Below are 27,265 nucleotides of genomic sequence, written 5' to 3'. Positions count from 1 at the left end.
ATGTGACAGCCTTAGACTCTCCCCCTCCAATGAAGCTTTCATTCTCTCCTGGTTTTCCTCTCCCCACTTTCAGTCTTCTTTGCAGGTCCCTCCTCCTCTTTCTAGCCTGCCATGTTTCCTAGGATCTGACTTAGGCCCAGTGGCCTTCAACCCTGAAAGCTCTCCTCAGGCAATCTCACACTTCTCCTCTTCTAGATTTTGATGCCTCCTACACCTCCCTCTTCACCTCAGCTCTCTCTGGGGCCCTGCATCCATCTGCTCACTGGACAGTCCCCGCCAGTAGTAGTTCCAAACCCATCTCAACAGAACAATGTTGAAACTAAACTTCTCTTCCTCCACCGCCCCTCCCAAACTCCTGTATTCCCCATCTCACACCACATGCCAGGGGCTCCAGCCAGAAACATGAGCATGATCTCCTCCCTCAGTCCTCACATTCAGACAATCTCCCAGTTTTGTCGATTCTAATTAAATGTCTCTCAACTCTGTCCACAGGCCCCATGTCCTCTGCCAGTATGAGTCCAGGTCTCTATCAATCCATGCCAGGATTTCTGGAACAGCCTTCTCACTTGGCTCCCTGCCTCTCAGTCTTGCTTCCTTCCTGCCAACCCATTCCTGACATTGCAAGGAGAGCTTTCTGAAATGCAAATCTAATTATACCTTTCCCAGCTATGAACCTTGCAGTATTTCCCCATTGCCTCAGAATAAAACCCAGGCCCTTTGCTTCCTGAAGCAGAGATATGGGTGCCTATGGATTTTTTTAAATTACCATATGGTAAACTTATTCTTGGTGGTGTACAGTTCTAAGAATTTTAAGTTTTGTTTATGTATTCTTGAGAGAGAGACAGAGAGTGAGTGGGGGGTGAGTGGGGGAGGGGCACAGAGAGAGGGAGAGAGAGAGAATCCCAAGCTGGCTCTGCGCTGTCGGCACCAAGCCCTATGTGGGGCTCGAACTCACACATGTGAGATCATGACCTGAGCCGAAACCAAGAGTCGGACTCTTAACCGACTGAGCCACCCAGGCGCCCCAACAGTTCTAAGAATTTTAACACACGTATAGAATGAGGCCACCACAACTCTCCATCACTCTTCTCTCATACATACTTTTATAGTCACGCTCTCCCCAATCCTAACCCCAGACAACCCACCCATCTATTCGCCATAGCTTGTCTTTTCAAAAAAAAAAAAACAAAACAAAACAGGGGGGGGGCGTCTTTTGAACAAAACAAACCCAAGCCCCTTAAAGTGGCTTTAATGACTACCTAGCTCTCCTCTCTCACTTCCAACATCTGCTCCCTCCCAGTCGCTGCAATTAGACGGAACGATTTCCGGTTCTCTGGGAGTGGGAGCGCCCAGCTGTCTTCACGTGGGGGGACCTCCTCCCCGCCCTTTTGGGTTGGGGAGGGGGGGGCTCCTCTGTGCCCACAGTGCCTAGTGCTTCCCCCACTACAGCACTTCCACGCGGCTGCGACTGCCAGGCTACTTGTCCATGTCTTCCATCACATAGCTCCCTCCAGGCACCGCCACACGCCCAGCTTCCACCGGCCGGCCGAGCTCTGCCACATCCCAGGCCTCGTAGCTCCAGAAGTCGCCCGGGCGTCAAGACATTCGGAGCCGGCGCCCGCCACGGAGGTTGGAAGCCAAAGCGAGCGTGCACACCGGGGCGGGGCAGAACGTTGTGGCCCAGTCTCCTGCGCGCTGGTCCAGGAAGGGGCGGGCCTCGGCCACTCGCGCTCCCCCAAGCCCTCGCTGCGCCTGCGCGCTGGGGACAACCGTTGCAGGGCGCCCACGGCCCTGAGGAGGGACTGTCGCGGCTGACACCCTCTCTTTTCGGCCCTGAGGTACCCGGCCTGGTGGCCCAGGACGTTCCCGTCGTATGGCGGAGTGCTGCGGACGGTGCCCATGAAGTCCTTAGTCCTAGTTGTGCTGTTGCTATGGCTTTCATCCGTGCCTGCCTTTCCGAGTGAGTGACCGACCTGCGGCGGCAGCGACCCAGGGGACAGTCCTGGGGGAAGCTCCCTGCTCCGGGGTCCGCCGGAGACCCGGTCCTGCACTCTTCCCACACCTCACTGCCCGGGGTCCTGGCCTCCGTTGTGGAGGTGTATCCCTCTCCTACTCGCGCCTTCCTCCGCCGCGACCTGCGCGCCGCCGGTAGCGATGCAGCGGGTCCCAGGCGTCACCCGGGATGCGCCCGGCTGGGCACACTGGGCTGGCGGGTGTGACCTCCTAACCCTTGGCGGATACGTTCCTTGACATTAACCTCGTTCCCCTTGGCCAGAGTCGCTGCGTGTGAGAGAAAGCAGGGGTCTGCAAACTGCTGCCCGTGGGGCCAAGGGGGCCTGTTTTTGTAAGGTCGGCTGGCCAAGAATGGCTTTTACGTTTTTAAAGGTGAATATGAGATATACTCGTTCCTGACTTGTGGAAAACTATGAAACTCCAGTGGCATTGTTGATAAATAAAGTTTTATTGGAACACAGCCATGCGCATTCCTTTATTAATTGTCCATGGCTGCTTTACCGCATTGTTTAACAGCAGAGTTAAGTAGTTGCCACAGAGACGGGATGGCGTGCAAAGCCTAAAATGTTTACTTCGGGCCCTTTACAGAAAAAGTTTGACCCCTGTGGTAAAACACGGAGAGCAGGTGGATTGTCGTGGCTGTCTAGGACACTCTGTGTTCCCCTATGCCCCCCAACAGTGGATCCTCCAGTGCACAGGATTCAAAACCTCCGTTGAGCAGAATTCTAACTTACGACTTGTTCCTGCCCCTCCCCAATAGCTGAAAACTAGTAAGATCAAGATCAGACGTGCTAAGACTACTATGTTGACGAGGACACCTTGAAATATTTAAGTGCATGTCTGATATTCCAGATGTAACTGTGAGGCTCATCCATCTAGTTTAACTGTAGTTCGTTGTAACTTTTATTAATGTTGGGGTTGACCTACCCAAGTAAATAAAGTTTAACAGGTAGGTGTGAAAAAAGTACTAAGGAGCATGCCAGTTATGAAGAACTCTATTTCAGAATTGTTAAAAGGTCTTAGTAAAAAATTAGATTTAAGAAGTGAAAATACAACACAACCTAAATCGTGAATACTGGTGAGAAAAGTTCTGGATAAAGTGCCGTATACCAAAGTCAACCCTTTAGGTACTAGCATTTATGATTGTTAGCTATTTTAAACAAAGATCTTTTGTAAAAATTTTCTTCTTTGCCATAAAGGAACAATATACTGACGATGATGATATCTTTTCGTGATGTCTGATGGTCATTGTAACTAACATCAGTTATTGCATTTTGGTAGCTATAGAGTAAGTCGCAACTGACTGACATGTATGGAGACTTTAATTGAAGAGACGTTAATATTGTCACACACCACACTCTGCGATTGCTGGATCCTTAACTCAGTGCAGTCTCCTGCTTAACTGCATCATTTCATGGCTTGTTCTTTTTTGTATGTGTGCCCTCTTCCCTAAGCTTTCGTAAAGCTCGCAGGAAATGAAAAGAAAAAGGAGTGGTATTGTGTTGAAGATACAGATGACACAAGACATAAGGAAAATATATACAGATCACAGAGGATATCTTGGAAAATGTAATTGACTTCTTTTCCACAGGATTGGATTAAGGGATATGTAGAGCAACGTTTACATGGCTACTTTCTCTGTCTCTCTCATTCTCTTTCTCTTGGTGATTTTAATTCTGTTTATTTATTTTTTGGAGTAAGTACACCAAAAGAAAGCAGGCTTATCCTTGTGTTTGGTTTAAATCCAATTTGTATTTTTATTTTATATGGCCACTATTCCAACATTTGTGGGTGAGAGTCATATAAAAAATGCTATCAGGCCAAAGAAAAGGCACATAGGTTTTTATAATGAAAAGTACAGTTTTGCCTTTTTTTTCAAGAATACTAAGACAGTTTTGAGGTCATCTTACACAAGTATCATAGCTATTTTATTAAGTAATTACATTTTTTTGAAAACCTCAGTACTTCTTTTAACTGTCCATACCTTTCTAATGTGCCCAACCCAAGTTTAGCTAGTACCAATTTAATCCAAGTTCAGTTTGACATGAGTGAGGCTTGGATTCTTCCACATGCATACACCTCCTGATGGTGCATGCATCACCTTTGTACCATATACTTAAATTTATATACACTCAATTAATTTTCTTGTAGCTGATTTTTCCATAGTTTTAGTTTTAAATATTACCAAATTTAAAAATCATACCCCTTTAATGTGTTGGTGGTGTATAACTTGCTTTACTTCTTAATGAGAGTTCTGGTTGCTTTAAAAGAAAATTATAACTTCGAAAGTATCTATAGTTATATATTTAAATATTATTAAAATAAATTATACAATTTGCCTTTTATAATTTTAAGTCACCAAATATTCATAAGCCTGAAGCTACAAACACAAGAATGTGAAATACTAGCTTTTGGGCTCTTTTTCTTTTTCTTTTTTTTTTTTAAGTTTATTTATTTTGAGAGAGAGAGTGGTCATGTGTGCTTACACATGTGAGCAGGGGAGGGGGAGAGAGAAAAGAAGAAAGAATCCCAAGCAGTCTCCCAGCCATCAGCAGGGAGCCCCACGCGAGCCTTGATCACATGACCTGAGCCAAAATCAAGAGTCAGACTCCTAACCAATGAGCCATGCAGGCTCTTTTTTATATCTTATAATTAAATTGTTTTTTTTCCCCTGGTTATCTCTTTGGATCGATCAGCAAAAGTAGAGTTAATGATATAGGATTGTTAATGATATAGGATAGAGGATCCGAAAACCTCTTAACTTGCTTCTCTAGATTGGTGTTTAAAGAAGGCTAAATATATAAGTTTTTTTGGCATCTATCTTTGTCCCTAGGAAGGCCTTTGTCCTAATAGACCACAGAAGGCAAAGGAAGTAGTAAAGCAGCAAACAGCAATAATAATTGTTGAAATGTATTGGCAAATAAATTCAAAAGAAAAGCAGATTCCTTTTATTTATTTCAAGTGCAATCAAAAGATCAAATTCACTTGGTTCTGGTGATGCAAGTTCACTTTACACTGTTTCAAGGCCCAAGGCTATGGCTCTGGGAGGGTCTCTCAAACCTGTACATGCAATGTTGTGACATACCTCATTAATGTTTATGAGGAGCATGTTATCTAATATGGAATGTCCAGAGGGGAGGCGTAACAGTAGTTGCATTAGGCTGTCCTTTGATGTTTTATCAGAAAAAATTCCTGTCTTTCTGTTCTTTTGAGCTGTTTTTTGTGTTGTTTTGGTAGGATCTCATGTGTTTTTAAAGACTTCTTGTTTTCTCTTATTAGCTGCTTGTCCCAAGACCACTTTTTATCTTCCCTTCTTTCAGTGGGATCGACCATCCTTCTGAGGAGACATAGGACATAGTATTAGAGACTAAAGTACCTGGGATACATATCAGACTTACATGATGGGGTGATATTGTTATTTACATCATTTTATTGAACAGAACTAGAAGAGATATATTTCAAAGTCATCAGTTTGTTTTGGTTCCAATTAAAATTTAACATTACTCCTGGGATAACTTTCTGATTTTTAACCTTTTACCTGAATTAAATTTGTATCCCTTTTAAAAAATATAATTTGGGGTGCCTGGCTGGCTCAGTTGGTAGAATATGTGACTCTTCGAAAAAAAAATTTTTTTTAACATTTATTTATTTTAACAGAGAAAGAGCATGAGCAGGGGAGGGGCAGAGAGAGAGGGAGACAGAATCTGAAGCAGGCTCCAGGCTCTGAGCTGTCAGCACAGAGCCCAATGTGGGGCTCAAACTCATAGACTGCGAGATCGTGACCTGAGCCAAGTCAGACACTCAACTGACTGAGCCACCCAGGTGCCCCAAGAATATGTGACTCTTGATGTCAGGGTTGTGAGTTCAAGCCCCATGTTGGGTGTAGGGATTACTTAAAAATGTGTGTGTGTACATAAATATATGACACTTTTTTGGTTATGTGTTGCAGAATAAAGTAACACCCCCCAAATTTATTATTTCTCATGATTCTATGGGTTGACTGGGCTCAGCAGGACAGTTCTGCCCCATAAGGTGGAGTTGAGGTCAGTCATTCAGCTGTATTCAGCTGGAAGCTCAAGTGGGATGAGAACATCCAACATGGCTTCTTATCTTCCAAGGTCTTTCTCTACATGATTTCTTATCTTTCAGTAGTCTAGCCCAAATGTCTCTCTACCACGGCAGCTTGCTTCTAAAAGGGAGTTTTACAGGACCCCAGTATGTAAGTTCTTATCAAGCTTAAGCTGTGTCAGACTCACTAATGTCTCTATAGGCCAAGATAGTCACATTGGGCAAGCCCATATTCATTATGGGAAGACACTAACCAAGAACATAAATACCAAGAAGTGCAAAGCCCGAAGTTACAGTTCTTTTTTCTCCCCCAGCCTTATTGAGGTGTAACCGAGAAAACTAATATATTTAAAGTATACCATGTGATGATTTGATACATGTCTATACTGTGAAAGGATTCCCACTATTGAGTTAATTAGTGCATCACCTCACATAATTACCTTTTTGTGTATGTATCAACCATAGTCCCCATGTTATATATGTTATACATTATTGCTTCTCGGCCTTTTGGCTAAGATCAAGTGTATGTATGTTATACATTAGATCCTCAGGCCTTACTCATTTTTTTTTTAATTTTTTTTTTCAACGTTTATTTATTTTTTGGGGACAGAGAGAGACAGAGCATGAACGGGGGAGGGGCAGAGAGAGAGGAAGACACAGAATCGGAAACAGGCTCCAGGCTCTGAGCCATCAGCCCAGAGCCTGACGCGGGGCTCGAACTCCCAGACCGCGAGATCGTGACCTGGCTGAAGTCGGACGCTTAACCGACTGCGCCACCCAGGCGCCCCCTTACTCATTTTATAACTGCAAGTTTGTACGCTTTTACCAGACTCTCTCTCTGTTTCCTCCACCCCCAACCCTAAAGTTATATTTCTTTAACTGGAACACTTAATTCATGGGAACATAATTGTTCATTTTACCTGTCAGCAAAAATTTAAATGTGAACTAACAAATTATAGGAAAACTGCTGGATGAATAACAAGATAGAATGTTTCTCTTTGTGACCATTCTTTGAGTGTACCCCACTAATGAAGCACGGTTATTAGAACCTTGATTTGAGTTGGAAGTACTTCATCTTTGTGATTTAAGTTCATTTTAATTTGAAGGTGTTGGTGTGTTAGCTGGCAGTTCTTATGTGATGAAATATTTCAGATATTAATTCTTATTTGCAGCACTTCTATAGAATAAGGGAAGTCTATTTGTGAGCCCACTTAATGACATGGATGGAAAATAGAAAGAAATTGTTCTCCAAAATTAAGGACATTCAACCAGAGTCTGGTCCACCTATACATGATTCCTTGCTTGGGTCTATATTAAGCTTTATATACATGAGTTCCTTATCAATAAAACCATTCCGTTTTTCATTCTTGTGGTAATAAAAATCCTAGTTATATTTGAACCTTTAAAAAAATGGGCATCCATGATTCTTAGTTAAATTTTGAGTGTGATCACCAGTTTCCCTATCGAGGTTACAGGCCATGGGCAAAGTAAAAACATGTGAGTCCTTAAAGCACAAGGACCAGAGGTATTCCATTGAACTTTAACTTCTTTGTCTTTGTATGAAAGTTAAAAAGTTTACTGAGTTTCCCCCAATTATAAGGAACATTTTACTACTACCTTACCAGGTAGGTATTCTTATACCAAACCACACATTTAAAAATTAACAGTATTTTTGGGCTTTAAAGCCTTCATTTTTTAGGGGCACCTCGGTGGCTCAGTCAGTTGAGCTTCCAACTCTTGAGTTTGATTCAGGTCATGATCCCCGGGTCGTAGGATAGAGCCCTGCAGCGGGCTCTGTCCTGAGCATGCCACCTGCTCAAGATTCTCTCTTCCTTTCTCTATCCCCCCACCACTTTTCCTCTCCAACACTACTCCTCTCTCCTTCTGCTCCTCTCCCCCATTCGTATGCTCTTTCTCTCTCTCTCTCTCTCTCTCTCTCCCTAAAATTAAAAAAAAAAAGCCTTTGTTTTTTTTTAAAACATAAGTTGTATATTACATGGTCAGAAGCACCCATCTTATATTGAGAGATACAGATTTTTTTTTAGAATTCCATCTGACTTAAGGTGTTTTTGAGTGTATTTCTTTGTATAACCTACGTATTACATTATGCATATATAACTTATCACGGTCTATTGGTATCAACATTTTACCAGTTTGAATGAAATGTCAAAACCTTACCTCCCTGGGGCACCTGGGTGGCTCAGTTAAGCATGCGACTTCAGCTCAAGTCTGATCTCACGGTTTGTGGGTTCGAGCTCACGTTGGGCTCTGTGCTGACAACTCAGAGCCTGGAGCCTGCTTCGGATTCTGTGTCTCATTCTCTCTTTGCCCCTCCCCCATTTGTGCTCTGTCTCTCAAAAGTAAATAAATGTTAAAAAAAATTTTTTTAAACAAAACCTTACCTCCCTTTATGTCCTTTACCTCTCCCATTTGCAGTATAATTGCCTAATTGCGTTAAATATTTCCTCTACATACACTGAGAACCATATCAGAGTGTTGCAAATTTTGCTTCAGCTGTCAAATGTAATTTGGAAAACTCAAGAGAAAGAAACTGTTGCCTTTACTCAGGCTTTTACTCATGCTTTTGCTCTTCCTTTTGTTCTTTCTCCCTTCTCAGTGTTCCAAGATTCCTTCTTTTATCAGTTTCTTTCTATTGAACAAACCTCATTTAGCCATTCTTTTAGGGTAGGTCTTTGGACAGCAACTTCTTTCAGTTGTCCTTCATCTGAGAGGTATTGATCATTCTTTCATTCCTGAGGGATATTTTCCCTTGATAGAGAATTCCAGGTTGACAGTTTTGGGTTTTTTTTTTTTTTAACTCTTGACAAATATTGCTGATCTCCATGGTTTCTCATAAGAATTCCAGTTGTCATTCAGATTGTTTTTCCACTATAGATAAGGTGTTATTTCTTTTTTTTTTTCTTTGTCTTTAGTTTTCCGAAGTTTGACCATATGTCTTAGCATGGATTTCTTTTGGTTTATTTTGTTTGAAGTTCACTTAGCTTTTTGAATCTATAAGTTCATGTCTTTTGCCAAACTTGGAGTTTTTTCCAGTTATTATTAATATGTCTTTGATTACTTTTTCAGACTCAACCTCTTTCTTCTTGGATGACTTGAATGTTCCAAGACTTAGATGACATGAATGTTAGGCCTTTTCGTTACAGTCTCACAAGTCTCTGAGGCTCTGTTCATTTTTTTTTTTTTTCCAGTCCATTTTCTATTTTTCACATTAGGTATTTCCCATTGTTCTGTCTTCCAGTTCACTGATTCTTTCCTCTGTCCCCTCCATTCTGTTGTGAGCCTATCCATGAAGGTTTTTTTCATTTTAGTCTTTGTGTTTTTCAGTTCAAAACTTTCAGTTTGGTTCTTCTGTTTCTTTGCTGAGATTTTCTTGTTCTTTGCTGAGACTTTCTATTATTCATTTGTGTCAAGCATGTGCATGATGGCTTGTTGAAGCATTTTTATGATAGCTGCTTTTAAATCCATGTCAGATGATTCTAACATCTGTGTCATCTTCGTGCTGGCTTCTTTTGCTGCCTTTGCTCATTCAAATGGAGATTTTCTTGGTTCTTGTTGTGACCAGTGTCTTTTGATTAAAACCTGGATATTTTTGGTATTATGTTGTAAGACTCTAGATCTTATTTATATCTTCTGTTATAGATTGACTGAATTAGAGATTTAACTGATTTATAGATTTAAATGAATGTTGCCTTGTTACCACATGGTGAAGATGAAAGTCCCAGCTGCTCCTCAGCCTTCTCTACCAGAAGAGAAGGTATTAATTCATACCTGGTAGCAGCACTTCTATGAGATAAAGGCAGAGAGGTTGGAGCACCTTACTGAAGCCTGCCTGATGAGAGTAAAAGTCTGGGTTCTCCACTCAGCCTTTGCTACTGGCCATAGGGCTATAAAGTTTTCTATGGTGTTTGCCTGGAATAGGATGGTTATTGCCTAAAAGCTTTCCATCTTGCTAGGCTACCGTTTTACTTGTCCTTTGGCTATAGAGAGCAGTCTTTTCTCGGAAAATTTTTTGTCTGCATCCATTGGTGTTTCTCAGTTGCCAGCTTCTCCAGTCTCTAGTCTGAGGTGTGTGTGGCAAAAAGAAAACCCAGGGAACTCACTGCTGTGTCATTCCTTAGGTCTTGAAGTTCCTAGTTAGTCTGTCTTCTCTCTGCCTTTCAGATTACTTGTTTTGTATATGGTATCCAGGGTTTTTAACTCTACTTAGTGGGAAGAATAGAGGAAAAGTGCATGCTATGTTTTTGGAAGTGAAAGTCCAGATACATTGTTTTAAAACATTTTATTTGGGACTTAATGGAAGAGACCATGTGTTTTACAAATAAGCAAGAATACCTAAGTAGAGCATACATGGGAATTATGTGATAACCTGATTTTATTTTTAATTTTGGTCAAAATATGTTGGAAGTATGTTTGCAATGCTTTTCTTTATATTATTTCCTAGTTTGTGTATAAAGAAAGTACTAGATATTAGAAAGGAGAGAGGAGTCTTAAAGACCATCAGACATCTAAATTTAGATCGAGTTTTATCTGACTAGTGATTCATAATACTCTACCTAAATAATTGAGATAGAATGTAAATAAATTCAATATTTTGAAAGTTTGTCTAAAATTCTCCGTTAAGTTTTTATTTTTATAGGCAGTTAACCAGTGCACATTACTTTATTAGCAACATTCCTTTTAACTTACAGGCAGTTTGATGCCAAACCTCAATGTTTTTCTTCTAAGTCTTTAGAGAAATACATATTATTAATTTAAATGTTAGCTTATACATCCATAATTAAGAATGTCAGGAAATATAATCAAGTTAATGTCAAAATAAAATACAATTCATGTTAAACTATCAGTGAGTTGTAACACTTAAAATCTATACATAAAACATTTTAATGGAAAAATTCTGTTGGTCATTATGATTTTATAATATTATAACTAATTTTTAAGACACCAGATATTTTGTTTATAGCACATTTTAAGTGAAATTGCATATTCACATTATATTTATGTTTTTCAGTACATTTCTCAAAAAGTTTAGGTACATTAGCTTAAATGCAGAAATCCAAATTGTGCATAGGTTTGGATATGCCTTATTTACTTTTGAGTTTTGTATTCTGTGATAGCAATACAATCACCACACAAATGAAGCACATAAAAAAAATACTTTTTTAAAAAGTAAAGTTTTTTAAAAGACCTACATTTTACCAAAATTCTACCAGAATTTTAAATTGTAGCATTAAGTAAGAAACTCCCCAAAGAAATATTAAAATTACTTACTTTTATTAGAGCCCTGTATTTTTTTATCCTTTAAAGTATGAAAGTTCTCAAATTTGAATTACATGTATATTTTTATTTATTTTGAGAGAGAGAGAGAGAGAGAACACAGGAGGGGCAGAGAGAGAGAGGGAGAAGGAGAGAATCCCAAGCAGGCTCCACACTGTCAGCACAGAGCCTGACATGAGGCTTGAACCCACAAGGTGAGATCATGAACTGAGCTGAAATCAAGAATCAGATTCCCAACCGACTAAGCCACCCAGGTGCCCATGAATTACATGTATATTTTTTAAAAATTATATTCCCCCTCCTTTTTTTTTTTAACCAAAGGAGGTGGGAGTGGTTTAGTTTTCCTTAAAAAAATTTTTTTTAATGTTTATTTATTTTTGAGAGAGAGAGAGCATGAGCAGGGGAGGGGCAGAGAGAGAGGGAGACACACATCTGAAGGAGGCTTCACGCTCTGAGCTGTCAGCACAGAGCCCAATGTAGGGCTCGAACCCATGAACTGTGAGATCGTGACCTGAGCCGAAGTCAGACACTTATCTGACTGAGCCACCTAGGCGCCCCTAGTTTTCCTTTTTTTTTTTTTAATTTTTTAATGTTTATTTACTTTTGAGAGGCACAGAGACAGAGCTTGAGTGGGGGAGGGGCAGAGAGAGGGGGAGACACAGAATTCTAAGGAGGCTCCAGGCTCTGAGCTGTCAGCACAGAGCCAGATGCAGGGCTTGAACCCATGAACCATGAGATCATGACCTGAGCCAAAGTCGGACGCCCAACCGACTGAGCCACCCAGGCGCCCCTAGTTTCCCTTTTTAGTTCAGCTTAGAAACTATTGACTCTTTGCCCAAGATTCAGAGTGACATGTTTTTCCTTTTTTAAAAAAAAAAAATTATTATTATTTTATTTTATTTTATTTTATTTTATTTTATTTTATTGTTCTGAAATTAGTTAACATACAGTATAGTCTTGGCTTCAGGAGTAGAACCCTTTGATTCGTCTCTTACATATGACATGCAGTGCTCATCCTGAAAAGTGCCCTCCTTAATGCCCATTCCCCATTTAATCCACCCCCATTCCCCTATCAACCCTCAGTTCATTCTCTGTATTTAAAAGTCTCTTATGGTTTGCCTCCCTCTCTGTTTTTATCTTATTTTTCCTTCCCTTCCCCTATGTTCATCTGTTAACTTTCTCAAATTCCACATATAAGTGAAATCATATGATACCTGTCTTTCTCTGAGTGACTTATTTCACTTAGCATAATACCTTCCAGTTCCATCCATGTTGTTGCAAATGGCAAGATTTCATTCTTTTTCATAACCAAGTAGTATTCCATTGTATATATACATATACCACATTTTCTTACTGCATTCATCAGTTGATGGACATTTGGGCTCGTTCCATAATTTGGCTACTGTTGATAGGGCTACTATAAATGTTGGGGTGTATGTGCCCCTTCAAATCAGCATTTTTGTATCCTTTGGCTAAATATCTAGTAGTGCAATTGCTGGGTCATAGGGTAGTTCTAGTTTTAATTTTTTGAGGAACCTCTATACTGTTTTCCAGAGTGGCTGTACCAGTTTGCATTCCTACCAACAGTGCAAGAGCATTCCCATTTCTCCACATCCTCACCAACATGTGTTTCCTGTGTTGTTAATTTTAGGCATTCTGAGGTAGTGTCTCATTGTGGTTTTGATTTGTATCTCCCTGATGATGAGTGATGTTGAGCGTCTTTTCATGTGTCTGTTTGCCATCTGGATGTCTTCTTTGGAAAAGTGTCTATCATATCCTCCGCCCATTTCTTCACTGGATTATGTTATGGATTATGATAAGTTCTTTATAGATTTTAGATACTAACTCTTTATCTGATACGTCATTTGCAAATACCTTCTCCCATTCTGTTGGTTGCCTTCAGTTTTGTTGATTCTTTCCTTCACTGTGCAGAAGCTTTTTGTCTTGTTGAGGTCCCAATAGTTCAGTTTTGCTTTTATTTCCCTTGCCTCTGGGGACATGTCAAGTAAGAAGTTGCTGTGACTGAGGTCAAGGAGATTGCTGCCTGTTTTCTCCTGTAGGATTTTGATGGTTTCCTGTCTCACATTTAGGTCTCTCATCCATTTTGAATTTATTTTTATGTATGGTATAAGAAAGTGGTTCAGTTTCATTCTTTTGCATGTTGCTGTCCAGTTTTCACAGCACCATTTGCTAAAGAGACTGTCTTTCCATTGGATACTTTTTCCTGCTTTGTCAAAGATTGGTTGGCCATATATTTGTGGGTCCATTTCTGAGTTCTCTGTTCTATACTGTTGAGCTATGTGCCTGTTTTTTGTGCCAATACCATACTGTCGTGGTGATTACACCTTTGTAATATAGGTTAAAGTGTGGGATTGTGATGCCTCCAGCTTTGGTTTTCTTTTTCAACATTACTTTGGCTATTCAGGGTCTTTTGTGGTTGCATACAAATGTTAGGATTGTTTTCTTGAGCTCTGTAAAGAATGCTGGTGCTATTTTGATAGGGATTGCATTAGGTAGATTGCTTTGGGTAATATTGACATTATTAACAATGTTCTTCCAATCCATGAGCTTGGAATGTTTCTCAATTTCTTTGTGTCTTCTTCAATTTCTTTCATAAGCTTTCTATAAGTTTCAGCATACAGATCTTTTACCTGTTTGGTTAGGTTTATTCCTAGGTGTTTTATGCTAGGTTTTTGGTGCAATCGTAAATGGGATCAATTCCTTGGTATCTCTTTCTGTTGCTTCATTATTGGTGTATAAAAATGCAACTGATTTCTGTACATTGATTTTATATCCTGTGACTTTGCTGAATTCGCGTATTAGCTCTAGCAGTTTTTTTGTCGAGTCTTTTGGGTTTTCCATGTAGAGTATCATGTCTTCTGCAAAAGGTGAAAGTTTGATTTATTTGCCAATTTGGGTGCCTTTTATTTCATTTTGTTGTCTGATTGCTGAGGCTAGGACTTCTAATACTATATTAAACAACAGTGGTGAGAGTGGACATCCCTGTCGTGTTCCTGATCTCAGGGGTAAAGCTCTCAGTATTTCCCCATTGATGATGATATTAGCGGTGAGTCTTTCATAAATGGCTTTTATGATGTTAAAGTATTTTCCTTCTATTCCAACTTTCTTGAGGGTTTTTTTTTAAAGAAAGGATGCTGTATTTTGTCAAACGCGTTTTCTGTATCTGTTGACAGGATCATATGGTTCTTATCCTTTCTTCTATTAATGTGATGTATCATGATTGATTTGTGAATATTGAACCAGCCCTGCAGCCCGGTAATGAATCCCACTTGATCATGGTGAATAACTCTTTTAAAGTACTGTTGGATTAGATTTGCTAGTATCTTGTTGAGAAGTTTTTACATCCATGTTCATCAGGGATATTAGCCAGTAATTCTTCTTTTTAGAGAGGTCTTCGCCTGGTTTTGGAATCAAGGTAATGCTGGCTTCATAGAATGAGTCTGGAAGCTTTCCTTGCATTTCAATGTTTTGGAATAGTTTGAGCAGAATAGGTATTAACTCTGCTTTAAATGTCTGATAGGATTCCCCTGGGAAGCCATCTGGCCCAGGACTCTTATTTGTTAGGAGATTTTTGATAACTGATTCAATTTCTTTGCTAGTTATGTGTCCATTCAAATTTTCTATTTCTTCCCGTTTGAGGTTTGGTAATGTGTGAGTATCTAGGAATTTGTCCATCTCTTCCAGATTGTCCAGTTGGCATATAATTTGTCATAGTATTCTCTAATAATTGTTTGTATTTCTGTGGTGTTGGTTGTGATCTCTCCTCTCTCATTCATGGTTTTATCTATTTGGTTTCTCTTTTCTTTTTGAGAAGTCTGGTTAGGGGGTTATCAGTTTTGTTTATTCTTTCAGAAAATGAGCTCTTAGATTCATTGATCTGTTTTTTTTTTTTAATCTATTTGTGTATCTCTGCTCTAATCTTTATTATTTTCCTTCTTCTGCTGGCTTTGGGCTTTATTTGCTGCTGCTTTTCTAGCTCCTTTAGGTGTACAGTTGGGTTGTGTATTTGGGACCTTTCTTGCTTCTTGAGATAGGCCTGAATTACAATGTATTTCCTCTTAGGATGCCTTTGTTGCATCCTAAAGGGTTTGGACTGTCATGTTTTAATTTTCATTTGCTTCCATGTATTTTTAAATTTCTTCTTTAATTTCCTGATTAACCCATTCATTCTTTAAGAAGATGTTCTTAACCTTCAAGTATTTGGGGGCTTTCAATTTTTTTTTCTTGTTGCTGATTTCAAGTTTCCTAGTGTTGTGATCTGAAAATATGCATAGTTATGATCTCAATCTTTTTGTACTTGTTGAGGGCTGTTTTGTGACCCAGTATGTGATTTGTTTTGGAGAATGTTCCATGTGCACTTGAGAATGTGTATTCTGCTGCTTTAGGATGAAAAGTTCTGAATATATCTGTTAAGTCCATCTGGTCCAATGTGTCATTCAGAGCCGTTGTTTTCCTTATTGATTTTCTGCCTAGGTGATCTGTCCATTGACGTAAGTGGAGTGTTAAAGTCACCTACAATTATAGTATTATTATCACTAAGTTTGCTTATGTTTGTGATCAATTGATTTATATATTTGGGTGTTTTAAGTTGGGGGCATAAATACTTATAATTGTTAGCTCTTCTTGATGGATAGACCCCTTAATTATGATATAATGCCCTTCTTCATCTCTTGTTACAGTCTTTGTTTTGAAATCTAGTTTGTCTGATGTAAGTATGGCTGCTCTGGCTTTCTTTGACATCCATTAGCATGAGATGGTTCCCCATCCCCTCACTTTCAATCTGCAGTTGTTCTCAGGTCTAAAATTAATCTCTTGTAGGCAGCATATTGACAGATCTTGTTTTTTTATCCATTGTGATACCCTGTGTGTTTTGATTGGGGCATTTAGTCCACTTACATTCAGAATGATTATTTAAAGATATGGATTTAGTGCCATTGTGTTACCTGTAAGTTTTGTGTTTGTGGTGATGTCTCTGGTCCTTTGTAGTCTTTGCTGCTTTCCACTCACAGAGTCCCCCTTTGGATCTCTTGCGTGGCTGGCTTAGCGGTCATGAACTCCCTTAGTTTTTGTTTGGGAAAGCCTTTATCTCTCCTTCTATTCTGAATGACAGCCTTGCTGGATAAAGGATTCTTGGATGCATGTTTTTCCTATTCAGCACATTGATTATTTCCTACCATTTCCTTGTGGCCTGCCAAGTTTCAGTGGACAGGTCTCCTACTACCCTTATGTGTCTACCCTTGAAGGTTAAGGACTGTTTGTCCCTAGCTGCTTTCAGAATTCTCTTTATCTTTGTATTTTGCCAGTTTCACTATGATATGTTGTGGGGTTTTTGTTTTTGTTTTTGTTTCATTTTTATTTTGAAGGGAGTTCTCTGTACCTCTTGGATTTGAATGCCTGTTTCCATCCACATATTAGGAAAGTTCTCAGCTATAATTTGTTCAAATAAACCCTCTTCCCCTTCCTCTAGCTCTTCTTCTGGAACTCCTATGATACGGATATTGTTTCGTTTCATGGATTCACTTAGTTCTCCAATTCTCCTCTCATGATCTAGTAATTTCCTTTCCCTCTTGTTTTCAGCTTCATCATTTTCCATGATTTTATCTTCTATTTCACCTATTCTTTCCCCTTCTTCTTCCACCCTTGCTGTCACTGTGTCTAGTTTATTTTGCATCTCAGTTACAACATTTCTTAATTCATCAGGACTAGTTCTTAGGTCTTTGATGTCTATAGCAAGGATTCTCTGGTGCCTTCTATGCTTTTTCAAGCCCAGCTGTTAGTCTTATGACTGTTACTCTAAATTCTTTTTCAGATATATTGTTTATATGTTTTGAGCAATTCTCTGGCTGTGATTTCTTCTTGAATTTTCTTTTGGGGAGAATTCCTCCATTTTGTCATTTTGGCTAAGTTTCTGTCTTTTGTGTTTTTTAAAAGCTTGTTATGTGACCTGCACCTGAGAGTATTACTATATTAAAAAGTGCTCATACCCTGTCCAGGTCCTGGGACTTCAGGAAGTGTTTTTTTGTGTATGTTTCATGCATTCTGTTGTTGAGTTTCGGCTCCTCTATCCCACCTCTGCAGAGCTCTTTACTTGCTTATAGTGGTGGAATGTTTGGAACCTTCAACCCGGTGTGCTTTGATTTGTTTGTTGAAGTAACCCTGGAAAAAGAAAAGGAAAAAAGGTGGAGTGGGGGTGGGGGGAAGCCTGATCCCATAAAAAAAGAAAAATTAAAGGGTAAGAAAGAAGACCAAACAGAATCAAAAAACTGTAAGGCTAAATCCAGAGAAAGAGAAAGGAAAATAAGAAGAAGATAGAGAAAAGGTGGAAAAAGAATAGAATAAAATGCCTGATCAAAAAAATTATATTTATATTTATATTTATAATGTATACAAAATAAGAATTGACCAAAACAAACAAACAAACAAACAAACAAACCAGGAACTATGGGCTTGATTCCAAAAGAAAAAAAAAAAAGAGAGAATCTAGAATAATAAGATAAACTAAAATTAAAAAACAAAAACAATTGTCTGTTGGCTGTGCTGGTCTGGAGGAGAGGCTGACTTTGTGTTGGGTCAGTCTTGCTCCAGTAGATAAGCAGTTGCCAGGCACCAAGGGGCAGGGTTTGGTGTAAATTGGTACCACCTCCATTGGGAGCCCACCGTCCTGCTCCCTGCAGTCCCTTCATGTTGGTGTTGAGGAGGAAAATGGCGACACCCAATCTGTCCTCCTCTGACCAGGTGTTGCAAATCATGCTGTTAAGGCAGCCCTCACAGAGTATGGAGGGCAGTCAGCTTGCCCTGTGCCACGGTTCTCCTGTGCCTCTAGGAGCTCAACTGAGATTCAAAATCTGATGTCTTAAATGACCCTGCACTATGCAGACCCTGTTCTGGAGTAGCACCACTCTGCCCTGCTGATAAAAGGCCTTTGGCTGGCACCTGCAGGGTGTTTTGTCCTTGGGGAGGCAGTAAACCCTCTTCTTACAGTACTCTGGGAAGAGGACTGTTCTCTCCCAGTGTGCCCCTGAGATGGCTACACTCCACCATGCATTCCAGGGCTGGCTCCCTCTTCCCCAGGAGCATGGCAATGGCTTCCAGCTCCGTTTGGAGAAAGTCGCTCACTTTTGTACCTCCAAGTTTTAGCTCCAGAGGCTCCATCCTGCCAAGCTGTCTCCCTCCGACTGTGGAGATCTTGATGTCACTCCACATCCATTCCCTAGGTGCTCCGAGTGATCTGACCTCAATACAGCTGTGTTTGAGGGACAAGGAAAATCCCGGTCCCCTTACTTCTCTGCCATCTTAACCCATCCCGAAATCAAGCTGTTTCCATGGTTTTCCTCTCTTAAAACTTAGTCTTAAGGAACTGGGTATATTACTGTATAAGATTTTTAATATTAGCATTTTATTATTATCATTACATTTTATTGTAATTTTTGGCATACTGTCACTTCTTAGAAGCATAGTCTTTTTTCCTTTTTTTTTCATTTTTGAGTGTAAGTTTTTTGTGGAAAAAAAATTGTTAGTTAAAACAGTTAATGCATAATACCATTTTAGCTTTACCAATTAGGAAATCTCTCCAGAAACAAATAAAGGTGTAGCCTTTTGGATTTTTATGAACATAATCATATATATTCGTTCTCTTAAATAGACATTGTACAAGAAATTATTTGGTTTTTTACACCTCTTAACAATTGGAAGTTTTATGTATACAATTAGATATTTTAATTGATGCTTGATAGTGCATTTGTAAGAACTTGAGACTTCCAAATATTTTAAAAACTCAATTAATTTACAATATATTTGCATAGATAATAGGGCACTAGGTTTTCTTGGGTTTGTTATTCAGTTTCTTTAAAAAAAGAAAAGAAGCCACTTAATTTACATGTTAAAACCATGATTTGTGGTTTAAAATGAGTGACTAGAGGTAAAAATCACATTTTTTAATTTCTAAAAATTTGTAATATCTCTGGCCACAAAAACCATAGTTTCTCAGGTGAGACAAGGGAACCAAGCCACTCCTAACTCTTTGGTAGAAGAAAAAAATCTTATGAATTATACTGTCATATCCATAATCTTAAATTTAAGAAATTTTATGTTAATTTTGTCTCAGTTTAAAGTAATAAAATTTATGGCATGATGAAACTAGGAAATATAGCTTTGTTTATAGAATGTGTTCAATTAGTTACATTACAGTGAAAACAGCATCTACTGATAAAATTAAATTTTATAAACTAGTTCTTTAAAAATGATATTTTTGTTTTATCTTTGTGTTAATGTCCAGTAACTATAATGCAAAACAGAGTTATCAGCATGACATTTTAAATACATAATATACATACAATGAGGTACACAAATCACAGGCCTGAACTAAGTGATAAAATATTACCAGCCTAGACTAGTTTACAAGTATTTTATTTTAATGCTTGCAATTATTTAAAATCTTGCATAGGAATTTAAGTGACTGGAATTTTCTAAATTACTTACACTTACAAAACTGGGTTTCTCCAGAAAGAACTTATGTAGAGAGAAAGATTATTCATGTAACTACATGAGTCATTAGGTTAACCAAATAAGATTCTTGAATATGACAGCTCAAACTGTTTATATTTTTCATCCATCTCATAAAGTGTACTAAAAAATAACAAGCTTTTTTTAAACTCTAGTACTGTAATGCTGCACTAAGAAAAAAATGTCAGTTAAAACATTAAAATTAAGCAATTAGAACGGAGAATATATCAGACAGTGGTGTATTTAACAACAAAACGGTTTTTGAAATTACACAAAACCCCAAACAAGATAATTTAACCATTCATTAGTTGGAGTGGAATGTAGTCCGATTATACAAAAGCAATTGTAATGTTTAACCTTGTTATTCATTAGTATTTTTATGGTAAGTTTTAATATTAATAAATTGTTATTGACAGAACCAATAATTATGTCAGTTTTAATCAAGATTTCCAGCTAAAATAATAGTTGTATGGCTTATTATATTATAAAAAGGAATGCAATTATAATTTAGATAGGGGGTTTAAAATTCAGGTTGGTGTGCCTTAATGTTAAAACTCAGCTGGCAAAGATCAGTAAAAATGAATGTCTGTTCATATATATTTTTTAGTTCTGTTGACTAAAATGGCTTGATAACAATATCACTTCTTAATGTTAGTCTTGATATGTACCTCTAGCCCTCAGATTTTTATCTCTAATATTGTTTTCCGTGAAAAGAAACCAGGATTCCTTGAAAGGATAGCTGATTTTCATCTTTAGGAAAATAAAGTCTAGATTTGAGGGGTAAGGATGAGAGTGGGGTAGAAGATGGGAGGGAGGCAGGCAGCAGTAACTACCAGACAACAAACAAGGATACTTTAAAAATTCAGTGGTTCCCTCAAAAGGATACAAGAGACAGCTTACAGTGGCTCCAACTGACTAAGTTGTGACTATTTGAGCATAAAAAACCAAAATGATAGTTTGAAACTGTTAAAAAAAATCTAAGAGTCATAATGAAACTCAAAAGTATGAGAACTACTTTTTAATACCTAATATTTTACTCAGGTGAAGTTTATTCAGATATTTAAAAATACTGTTTACATTTAATTTTATTTATGTGCCCAAGACAGGCAAAAGTGTTTCCTTACACAAAACTAATACAAATCAATGCTTTACAAGATCTTACTTTCTTCCTGTAAAATATCTATGGACAGACTCATGATTCTTTTGCTACTACCCACCCCCATAGGCTACCCACCAACAGGATTCACATATTAGAAGATATACTACCATATTGTTTCGGAAGTTAATGAAATGTATTCAGATGGTCCATGCACATGAAGGTGCTCTCTCAACTGATCCTGATAGCTATACCACAACAGGATAAAGAAAACTTGATGCCAAAGTCAAGTGACCTTTTAAATGTGCTTAAAATACATAGAATTATGGGGCACCTGGGTGGCTCAGTCAGTTAGGCATTCAACTCTGGATTTCAGCTCAGGTCTTGATCTCACAGTTTGTGAGTTCAAGCCCCACATTGGTCTCTGTGCTGACGGCGTGAAGCCTCCATGGAATTCTCTCCCTCTCTCTTTACCCCTTCCTAGCTCACATGCACACTCTCTCTTTCAAAAATAAATGAACATTTAAAAAGTAATAAAAAATAGAGAATTGTGCTTTTTCTTTACATTTGTTTGCTTTTTGATGGGTTTAGTAGTTGTTGCTGGTGGCTACTTTAACTTCTTTCCTTGCCCTTCATGGTTCTTAAAAAGAATGGAGTGGATGAAAACATCCCCAAAGACAATGTTAGAAGCCAAGAACTGACACACTAGGCCTAATAATCTTGCTCTGAAAATTTCATTTGTACCATTTAGTCATAGAAGATGAAATGAACAATAAATTGTGTTGCTTACACTTCAGATGAAAAATACCCATTTTTTTAGATTCTTGGCTTTGTGTCTTCATTAAATAAGGACTTAACAATGTATAAAAGGCATTTCAATAAAAACTTAAATGTTGATCAAATATAATAATATATTACGATCCTATTTATATAAATATGTATAATCTTGAATTCTGTTAAAAAATCTATCAGATGGAGGGGTGCCTGGGTGGCTCAGTTGTTAAGCATCTGACTTTGGCTCAGGTCATAATCTCACTGTTCCCGAGTTCGAGCCCCACAACAGGCTCTGTGCTGACAACTCAGAGCCTGGAGCTGTTTCAGATTCTGTGTTTCCATCTCTCTCTGCCTTCCCCTGTTCATGCTCTGTCTCTCTCTTTCTCTCTCAAAAATAAATAAACATTAAAAAATTAAAAAAAAAATCTATTAGATGGCAATACTCCCCAAATTGATCTACAGATTTGACACAATCCATTTCACAATCTGGCTTGCTTTTTTTGCAGAAATGAACAAGCTGATACTAAAATTCATATGGAATTGGAAGGGACCCAGAGTAGCCATAACAATCCCGAAAAAGAACAAAGTTCAAGGATTCACACTTCCTGATTTCAAAATTTACTGTTACAACTGCAGTAATCAAGACAGTGTAGTACTGGCATAAGAATAGACATATAGGTGACAAATTTAATTCAGAGTCCAGAAAGGACCTTTTACATTAATAATGGTCAGTTGCTTTTCAACAAGGATACCAAGACAATTCAGTGGGGAAAAGAATAGCCTTTTCAGCAAATGGTGCTGGGATAACAGCCAAAGGAATGAAGTTGGACTCTTGCCTCAGGCTATATACAAAAGTTAATTCAAGCTAGATCATAGATCTAAATGTAAAAACTAAAACTATAGAACTCTTAGATGAAAATGTAGGTGTAGGTCTTTGTGCCCTTGGATTTGGCAATGGTTTTTTAAGATGTGATATCAAAAGCACAAGTAGCAACAACAAAATAGATAAATTGAACTACATCAAAATTAAAAACTTTTGTGCTGCAAACGATAACCTTAAGAAAATGAAAATACAACTAACAGAGTAGGAGAAAATATTTTCAACTCATATATATGCTAAAGGACTTGTCTCCAGCATATATAAAGAATTCTTACAACTCAATAAAAAGACAACCCAATTAAAAAATGGGTAAAATATCATCAGAATACAGATTTATCCAAAGAAGATATATAGGTGGCCAACAGGCATGTGAAAAGATGTCCAATATCATTAGCCATTAGAAAAATATAAGTCAAAACTCAATGGGATATGACTTAACACTCACAAGGATGTCTGTAATCAAAAGAACAGAGGATGATCTGGAGAAATTGAACCCCTTATATATTGTTGGTGGGAATGCAGCTGCTTTGGCAGTTCTTCGAAGCTTAAACATAGTATCACTATATGACCTAGTAATTCCATTCCTAGACATGTACAAGAGAAATGAAAACACACATCCACACAAAAGCTTGTATGTGAACATAGCAGCATTACCCATTGTCACTAAAAAGTAGAAAGAAGCCAAATGAGCAGCAACTGATGAATTCATAAATTGTGGTATATGCATACAATGGAATATTATTTGGCCATAAAAAGGAATGAAATACTGATGTGTGCTCCCAAATGGATGAGTCTAGAAAACATTATGCTAAGTGAAAGAAGCCAGTCATAAAAGAATGCATATTATATAATTTCACTTATATTAAACACCAAGAATAGGCAAATCCATAGAGAAAGAAAGTAAACTTGTGGTTGCCTAGGGCTGAGGGAAATGGGGAATGAGCTTATTTGGGGGATGATGAAAATGTTTTAATGGTTATGGTTGCACAACTGTGACTATACTAAACACCACTGAATTGTATACTTCAAAATATGTAAAAGATAAGTTATGAAGGAATTTTATTCCTAGTAACCCTTAGGGATTTTTAATCCCTAAGATTGTAATTTACTTAAAATTATGTTAATTCAATGTTACCTTAGAGATTGATAAAGTGAATTAAAAGGGGATTAATAGAACTTAAACAAATTTAGTTAAATTTATGTGATCTAAATTTATACTAGGCCATTTAGTAAGGGCCAGTTTAAGGAAGTGCAGGGACTTTCTGAAAATTGTAGCTATTTAACTGCAATATTTATGATACTGTTGATAAACTTCAGACTTAGAAACTTAGAAAAATATAATTAAAGCGGTATCTTTTATTGTTGTAAAAAAGTGCCTCCTTTGCCTAAAATAAGAGGACTTTTTTTAATGTCCAGATTTTCTCCCTAATAATAATTGGACTGTTAGCTAAAAACCAAAACCAAACAAGCAAAAACAAACCAAAAGACAGTCTTTAGACCAGCAGATTTATTTTAAACATAACATGATGTTTAGTTTTCCTCTATAGCATTCTTCTATAGAACTGTTTTAACCTGCTATTATTTCTTTAAGATAAATCACTGGAGGTACAATTAATTTATATACTTACCAGCATTTGGTTCATTTATTCAACCATTCATTTGACAAATGCTTTTTGACTGTCTGCTATGGCTGTAGGCTCTGGGTATAACAGGATATAGAGAACAAAGTAGACATGGTCACAGCTTTGAAAGAGTTTTCAATATGTAGTAGTTAACAGACATTAAATTTAGATAGTTAAGATGATCTTGAATTCTATAAAGAAAAGATCAGTGTGCTAGAGAGAGACTGATGAAGGATCTGGGATTCATAAAGGAGGTATTGAAGTTGCTTTTGTTACTAAGGAAGTAACTATACATACACATGCCAATCCTAGGTTTTATTGTTTTTAAAAAATTTTATCTCCCTGACTGGCAAAATAAAGATTGTTTTTAACGTGCATTTCTTTTATGTACAGTGAACTATAGCAACTTTTCATGCTAATGGGCTTTTTATTGGTTATACTCTCTTCTTCCTTCTTTAAGTGGCCATTCTAGGAGAAGGAATATATGTTTTGAATATATTATTTTTTGATTGAAGTTTTATATTTCATTGCTTATTTTAAATCATGATTTTATTATTTTCCTCAAAATAAACTCAAAAGTAACTTATTTTTGCTTCTGTGTGAAGTGAACGGATCCTTTTTGCATCATTGACTGTCAGTTCCTATGTATACTTTGTAGTACCAAAACATATCTAATTTGGATCAGTTTTAGACATTTTTCCAAAGAAGACATACAGATGGGCAACAGACACATGAAAAGATGCTCATCATCACTTATCACCAGGGAAATGCAAATCAAAACTACAATGAGATATCACCTCACACCTGTCAGAATGGATAAAATCAACACAAGAAACAACAGGTGTTGGTGAGGATGTGGAGAAAGGAAAACCCTCTTGCACGATTGTGGGAATGCAAACTGATGCAGCCGCTGTGGAAAACTGTGGAGGTCCTTCAAAAAGTTAAAAATATAATCCAGCAATTGCACTATTAGGTATTTACCCAAAGAATACAAAAATATGAATTCAAAGGGATACATGCACCTCAATGCTTATAGCAGCATTATCTACAATAGCCAAACTATGGAAATAGTCCAACTGTCCATCAATTGATGAATGTATAAAGAAGATGTATAAAGAAGAATGTATACACACACACACACACACACACACACACACACACACACACACAATGGAATATTGTTCAGCCATAAAAAGGAATGAAATCTTGCCATTTGCAATGATGTGGACGGAGCTAAACAGTATCATGCTAAGAGAAATAAGTCAGAGAAAGACAGATACTGTATGATTTTGCTCATATGTGGAATTTAGGAAACAAAACAAACAAGCAAATGGAAAAAAGAGAGAATGGGAAACCAAGAAACAGAGTCTTAACCATACAGAAACAAAATGATGGTTACCAGAGGGGAGGTGGGTGGGGGAGAGGGGATGGGTGAAATAGGTGATGGGGATTAAAGAGTACACTCGTTATGATGAGCACCAGGTATTGATTCTATGGAAGTGCTGAATCACTATATTGTACACCTGAAACTAATATTATACTGTATGTAACTAACTGGAATTAATTAATTAATTTATTTATTGAAAGAGGGAGAGGACATATTCAAGGAGGGGAGGGGCAGAGGTAGGAGAGAGAGAGAGAGAGAGAGAGAGAGAGAGAGAGAGAGAGAGAGAGTCCCAAGCAGGCTCCATGCCCAGCTCAGGGGCCTGATGCTGAGCTTGCTCCCATGACCATGAGATCGTGACCTGAGTTGAAATCAAGAGTCTGACTCCCAACCAACTGAGCCATCCAGGCACCCTGTTAACTAGCTGGAACTTAAATAAAAATAGAACAAAATAAAAATTAAAAAAAAGTAAAACATTTTGGGATCAGTTCAAATGTTTCCAAGTACATCTTAATATATGAATGGGGTGTATTTTTGTCCAGTTGACAGTAGAGCAAAATTCTGTATATTTTACTTATGTATTGATTGTATTTTCATATTTACATGTATTTTAAAAGAAAGTTGTATTCCTCCAGGATAATTTTATTATCATACTTCTACTTTGCCAGCATCCTTATGTCATGTTTTTATGACAACATTGTGTAGTTATTATGTGTATTATGTGTACCTGCTTTGAAAGAAGGCAGCCTGTTTGAATGCCATTCTTCCCACCTACAAATTGAATATAATCTTAGGCAAATTACTTGTCCTTTCTCAGTATCCTCCTTTTCCTCTTTATAAAAACATTCCTCACATTCATAGCCCTCAGTGTAGTGCCAGGCACGTAGTAATCCCTCAGTCAGTCAGAGCTATTATGGTCTTTTCAATCACTGTCTTGCAATTTTGCCCTTCAGATTTGGTGCCACTTTTGTTCCCTGCAGTTGTTTTACCATTTTGTTTAGTTTCCTATAATTCCTGTCATGTGACTCATTCTCCCTGTACTATTTCAAGAGAAGAAGTGCAGATAGTCTCAAGCACAGCTGTGACATCCATATCTATGATTCATGTTAAACTGTAAACCTGCTTTGCAGGGAGCCATCCTGCTTACTAGAGGCACTGGAAAGCAGCATTATGATTTCTCAAGGTGGAAGAGGTTCTTACTTGTCCTCATTTGGAGACATTGCTCTGTTTAGCTGGAACATTACCTGGAGACATTGCTCTGTTTGGCTGGAACATTAACTGGTAAAGAGAGAGGGGGGATATTATAAAGCGTGCCAGGGTAAACTACAAGTATCCAAAGTACAAAAACTCAACTTCTAGCAGAGTAGTCTGGTCTTTGTAAGAATTTGAATTTTGTTCATCTTTCTCGTAACTTCTGAAGAAAGAGGAAAAGCAGGTTTTCATAGTGGCCAGAACCATTTGCAGGGATATTGGAGGCTTGACTATCTTTTACTACCTTGCTTGCAAATATCTGTACAGAGATCAAATTGATTTGCAAGAGCAGTCCTGATTAGTACAACTATGAAGTCACTATGAAGTATGTAGATTTTTTAGGGGGACAAAAGTAGGAG

At 37.9% G+C, this 27,265-nt stretch overlaps 1 protein-coding gene across 1 annotated transcript in view; it reads left to right on the top strand.

The window, feature by feature from the left end:
- Window positions 1-1,711: 1,711 nt before the first annotated feature.
- SPESP1 (sperm equatorial segment protein 1) overlaps window positions 1,712-27,265 on the top strand; it is a 35,430-nt gene continuing 9,876 nt past the window's right edge. The window contains exon 1 of the mRNA XM_015078593.3: window positions 1,712-1,960. Within this exon, the coding sequence (XP_014934079.1) occupies window positions 1,900-1,960 (61 nt within the window). The 5' untranslated portion in view covers window positions 1,712-1,899. The remainder of the gene's footprint in view (window positions 1,961-27,265) is intronic.

Source organism: Acinonyx jubatus, chromosome B3 (genome assembly GCF_027475565.1).
Source record: "Acinonyx jubatus isolate Ajub_Pintada_27869175 chromosome B3, VMU_Ajub_asm_v1.0, whole genome shotgun sequence".
Classification (NCBI taxonomy): Eukaryota; Metazoa; Chordata; class Mammalia; order Carnivora; family Felidae; genus Acinonyx; species Acinonyx jubatus.
The sequence above is the reverse complement of the archived record's forward strand: the minus strand, read 5'-3'. Positions and strand labels throughout refer to the sequence as shown.